At 44.4% G+C, this 6,000-nt stretch overlaps 1 protein-coding gene across 2 annotated transcripts in view; it reads right to left on the reverse strand.

The window, feature by feature from the left end:
* The window catches only part of brsk2a (BR serine/threonine kinase 2a), a 208,513-nt gene extending 202,842 nt beyond the window's left edge, over nt 1-5,671 (reverse strand). For both annotated transcript variants that reach the window (XM_074677978.1, XM_074677977.1), the window contains exon 1: nt 5,325-5,671. In XM_074677978.1, the coding sequence (XP_074534079.1) occupies nt 5,325-5,418 (94 nt within the window). In that variant the 5' untranslated portion in view covers nt 5,419-5,671. The remainder of the gene's footprint in view (nt 1-5,324) is intronic.
* Nucleotides 5,672-6,000: the final 329 nt, after the last annotated feature.

A 6,000-nucleotide genomic window follows, 5' to 3' on the forward strand; every position in this document is an offset into this window, starting at 1 on the left:
AGTCCTAAAAGCTCACAAATAGACACCATATGTATGAGCTTAAGCACAGAGCCACTCAAACATACCCTCCCACCATTTAGGATACATTTCAGGGCTGAGGGAGCAGGGCTTTGGCTTTAGCCACACATTCAAACAGCTGAGACCATGCAGGCTTGGCTTCCTGCTCCACAGCTCTGATCCAGCTTGCTAGCACAGGCGCTACCCAGCTGGGAGCGACTTGGTGCAGCCATTGGTGGGAGCTTTCCTCGCTTCAAACCCTGAACAGCCCGCTGAAACATGGGCTCTATGATCGCAGCCTTTCATTTCTTCCTTGACTTGCTGACTTCAGTTCAAAGCTGCAGACTTCTGGGTAATCTGGGAACACAGTTGAGATAGACACCTGTATTTGAACTCTACATGGGTATCAAGATTAGTTTAACAGCACAGAGGCTACAGGTCAGCGAGAGTCTGAGCACCTGCTCCACACACCAACATGCTCATAGATGCACTTAGTTTCTGCGGATTTGCCGAGTGGTTTTTCATTGACAGCATCGACTGAGCATTCCCTCCTCACTTGTCATCATCAGGAATATCATGTGCGGTGAAACAGTATGGATCGCTTCTAGCAGACAGGAAATCTTTGGGAGAGCCCATTGATCTGAATCAGCCACCACCGGCTCACCAGCTATCAATCAACGTCGAATTAACGGTTTTACATTACTGTGAGTTGTACTAGATGGACCCTCTGCAGTCTGCTTAAAAAGTACAGCATTTCCATGTATAAGTGTTTAAAAAGGAAGATACAATCTGACATCACAACAATGTAACAATAAGAGCTACAGCTGACCAGCATTTTGCTGACATGGAAACAAAAAACAGCAGGGTGCTAGATTAGACGCCTCATAAGTCAGCAGAACCCCAAACAAGACCTCTCCAACATTTAGACAGAAGCAGAGCAGGAACAGAGTAACAGACAGAGTAAGACATCTTTTTGTCAGACGATCAGTCAATACACAGGCCCTGCAGCACACATGATTTCACTCTCTCAAACGTCAATCACACAATCAAGGAGCCTCGGCTTCAAACTCCACCTCTTAGCTCGTCAATACTGGAGTCAGGCCAAAAAACAAGGACTTACTCTGAATTAGCATGGCAGTGTTTTCCAGACAATAGGCCTCTATCCTGCTAATCAAAAGCCTTTAGGAACAAAGTAAAGGTGAAGCAGGGCACTGTTTTTGCAAGGCATTAGTGGTGCAGAACAATGATTCAGTCTGTCTTACGTCACTACACTGGCAAGACTACAAACCTACAACTTCAGGAGTAAGAAAAACAAGAGGGCTTTTTCTTCAACCCACACTGGGATAGAAACATCTTAAAGTTGAGTAAATTTCCCTGTTGTGAAGTTGCTGGAGCATAAATTTGATTTCAAGGGATAGTCTGATATTTCAAAGTTGGGCTGCATGAGGTATATTTAAATAATAAGTCCAATACCTGGTAAAGATGCTGGTCGGCTAAGCCTTTTTACAAAGAAAAAACGGCTAAATATTTGTAACAGGTGCCACACTGCTAGCACTGTAGACAGAGTCATCCCAGCATGAAATTTAGCTACATTGATGACAGTTTTATGTGTGTATATGCTTCAGCTAGCCGGTTAGCTTTATGGGTCCATGGTGTAAAGTTAAACTGGACTCCCATATCTCAGTTTACAAGACTAAATAATAATAAAAAAATAATAATAATAATAATAATAATAATAATAATAATAATAATAATAATAATAATAATAACAATAATGATGGAATGCAGATGGTCTAGTGGTTTAGGTTGCACCCCATGAGGTTCAACCCCCACTTTTGCCCTGTTTCCTGCTCTATCCACTGTCCTCTACTATCCAATCATAGGCATAAAAGCCCAAAAATAAATAATTATAATGTTGAAAATAACTATGTCTTTTGTGATTACAGTTCAGTCTTCTTTGACATCCAACACAGTGTGGTAAACATCCTGAAGACCATGGGTTGCATCATTTTTTTTAAAAAAGACAAGAAAAAAACATTAAAGTGTCAAGCTTACTTTGAAGATGTACTTTAATATAACTTCAGAAGTTTAGAAATTGGGCAAAATAGCAGCGTTCAATGAGGCAGGGACCTCTGGATGGTGGGTGATTCTGGCTGCAGCTGTATTTGATAGGCAGGCAGCCTTTGATTCAGTGCGTTCCTGAGGTCCTGATGTTTCACTCATGACAGCTGTAGCTCTCTATATTCGTGGACATGGGTGTACACACCTGTATTACCAGGTAACTTGAGCTCTCTCCTGCTCTCCCAGCTCTCCTTTGATCCTTTGTTCTTTGCCTACTCTTGTACTCATACAGCTTTAAAAACAAACCATTCTTTAAAAGCTTGAAAGGCTACAACATAGAGCCTAACAGGGCTCATTCAGTGATTGTTAGAAAAAAGAATCTGCTTGGAAACTGAAAAGTTACCAAGGGTCATTAGAAAGCTGCCACACTTTGCTCTTGATTCAGTATGGATTCCCTGTACTGCAAAGAACCTACACTAACCATCAGTCAGATACACTGGCCAGGCTAGGCTCCACCATCCAGGCATGAAAACTGTAAAAATGGCCTTCACAGGTCTGTGGCTTCAGCCCCAATAATAGCCAGCCATGCAGACACTTCATATAGACACCATCAGGCCTCAGTGATCACCTGACAAGGAAGGAGCCCCACACATGATCTGTAGAAACCAAGGAGTGAGAGATTAGACTGAAGGACAGACCCTTGGCAAAGACGTTCAGGACATCAGAAGAAAAACTTGAGTACTGCAGCATTACTTTCCATTCTGCCACAATCACGCATTTGTATTTCTATGCTAACATGGAGCGGCTAAGTTGCTAAGCTAAAGCTGGCCAGCTCATGCTACCTTTGGGCCACGTGAGTGCGTGAGTGAGAGCCGAGGAGACTTTGGCTGTGCAGGGGATTAGATCAGGACGCCAAACCAAAACCACTGTGGTGGCCATGTGTGCATGTTTGTGTGTGTATGTGCGTGTGTGTGTTTGTGTGTGTGTGTGTGTGTGTGTGTGTGACAGAACAAGGCCCTAATCACTTAATGAACACGGAACAGCACTGCTCCTCTGAACAGGACAGCCAGATCAACCAGAGGCCCTTCCGCTTTCTCCCTCTCCTATAATACCAGCCAACTACAGCCTGGGAACGCTCGCTAGGGATTGAGCCCACTGGACGGTCCCAGCTGCCACTCATAATCGGGCCCAGCTGATTGGGCACAGACAGTTGCCAAGCCAACCCTTTCCGTGGGGCCTGGGAAAGAGATCTGACAGATTAACGAATGGTTAATGGGCGAATGGGATATTATGCACTGTCATTAATCTAAAATAGGTTTGGCATGGAAGAGCTTCACAGACGCCAGTAAGCAAATGATTTTTCTAACACAGAACACACACACACAGATAATGCCATGCCCTGTTACTGCTACATATTTGAAACATGGAATCTAATTAAAAATAAAAAAATAAAAAACAGACTGAAAGGATTTACAAATAATCTGATAAGAAATTTCTTTTTAACTCCAAAACAGACTCAAAGTTAAAATAGTTGGGGGTCAAACTGCTATTTTGAACTCACAGTTGACAATCCAGTGGCTCACCTAAGGCTAGCAGGAACAAATGCTTCCAAATGAAAAAACACCCTGCGCCATTGATGATCTCACAGACACCATATCATTAAACGTTCATACCCAGCAGACTATAGAGCCCGATCTACACCGCCATAAACAGCCATGAGACACTCCTGAGAGCTATCTGAAGGAAAGCTCCATCTGGCTGAGAGCAATCCTCCTGAAAACACAAGTGATTAAATATGAGTGGAAGAAGAAAGGGAATCTCACCAAGGTGTTTTTAATACTGCATTTGTTATGAATCTGTTATGAGACAAGAACACAGCCTGCAACGCTAATTTCTGTTTCAGCAATGTTTGATCATACTTCACTCTTCACACAGCAGATTAGAAGATATGTTGAATTTCAGGAGGGGAGCCGCACCGACTTCTCATGCAACATGTTCTCAAATCTAAAATTAATGAGAGATTTGAGCTGGTTTTTAAAACATATTGCACAGTCCCAGAGTCAATGCCACAGCGAAACAGACAAACTCCATTGATGATCACTTTCCAGGTGAATGAGGTGAATATTTCATCTGAGACACACACAAACATTTACGTGTGCACACGGCTGCTCAGCATGACCAGCTGGACCTGGTAGAGGGAAGCAACGCCTATATTGTAGCAGTTTTAGACAACAGATGGGAGGAAAATCTCTCAGCTGAGAGGAAAGGGAAGAATAGGAGAGAAGATTCTGACTCCATCTCTTTTAGGGTGGTGAGCTTACTGAGCATGCTGCATCACTCCCTGCCATCCCTGCCTACACTGGGCTGTGCCTCTGCTCTCCTCTCCTCTCACATGGCTCTGCTGCTGCTGGCTGCATGGAGTTGAAGGCAAAGGATTGTCAATAAAGACAGGACTGAAGTGCACATAAACCAAGCATACCAAACACAAGAGCATCACTTAGCATAGCATGAAACATCACCGCAGGGATCCTTATTTCTCCTGTTAACTGCACATGTGCGATGCAACTTAAACAAACTGCAATGTCATTGCCGTGCATGCTGAGGTAAAGCATGTGCTCATTATTCATGAAGCCCAGTTACATCCTCTGGGGTGTGTGAATATGGATCAGTGCAGCTCTTATTCCCCAGCTCGTGGTGTGATCTGTCAAGGTGGGACCCTCCACCATCCATATCGGAGGAAACCCACGTATTGCAGTCAGAGCCTATAGGAGAAACGCCTGCCTCCTTCCCTGCCCGCGGACTAAGAATAGATCAATGTATCAGGCAAATCGGGATTAACGGCGCTGTGCTCCAGCCTCAGCACACACACACACACGCACACACATACACACACACAAACAGGACAGCCAGGACACAAAAAGTTCATTTTCACATCCCATCACACTGTCATCGTTTATTCCTGCTTGATGGTTTCCACGTTGCTCTGTCTCTGATACACACACCCAGTCCAACGCCAACGCACAACCAGCAAACCAATGTTAAAGCACCTAAATCCCCTCCGTCCCACTGTGTTAGCGTGATTATGTCAGCTCGAGCAACGCATAACAGCCCCTCCAAAAAATGACCCACGAGGCTTGGCAGGTGTTTGTAACTAAGCGGTTAGTTATTTATCACCTGCAGACACCCAGCCGGCCAAGTATCAACTCGCTGTGTAAAATAAATAGAGCAACTAAAGGAGATGCAGAGAGCAAGCTGTCCCAACTAACCTGTCTGTCCTTTTCCCAGCGTCTTCTCCAAACGGTAAGGTCCCACGTAATTGGCATGTTGGGCACCGCTGTTGTCTTTACCGGACGATGACATGTCGAATCAGTGTGGATGTTAAAACACTTTATACAATTAAAACACTCCTCGCGCGAGGTCCAAGCCGTTGTGGTCTCTTCCTTTAACTCCACAGCTTCTTCTCGTCTGTTTCTTGCTCTCTGTCTCTCACAGTCGCTTTCTGGCTCTTTTTCCCTGCCTCACTCGCTGTTTGAGGCGGTGAGGCTCGCTCTTTCTCTCCTCGTTTCTCCTATCGCTGCAGACGAGTCGCAAGTGCCTTGAATATCATTGTCGGTGGAAGCTGCGCTGCCGCTGTGCAGCCGTGGGAGGTGCTGCAGAGCCGTTACGGGTGATTGACAGCGAGTGTAGCCAATCAGAGAGAAGGGTCCCCTCTTTGGTCCCGCCCCGTTTCTTGTTGCTGGAGCGTCTTTGCCTTTTCCAGAAAAAAGTAACAGGTGTTCAGAAAGATTGTTCACAACGGCTTTTCTTTGATCCACCGCAACTTAATTTGAATTGACACACAGAATTAAAATGTTTAATTTTACTTTTACTTTTACACAATATAACTCAAGCTTTTCATCAGTTCAATTAAAAAAAAATGTAAAAATTTTCTATATCCCAAAA

This window comes from Halichoeres trimaculatus, unplaced genomic scaffold (assembly GCF_033239565.1).
Source record: "Halichoeres trimaculatus isolate MK-OKI-2021-1 unplaced genomic scaffold, fHalTri1.1 fHalTri1_scaffold_10, whole genome shotgun sequence".
NCBI lineage: Eukaryota > Metazoa > Chordata > Actinopteri > Labriformes > Labridae > Halichoeres > Halichoeres trimaculatus.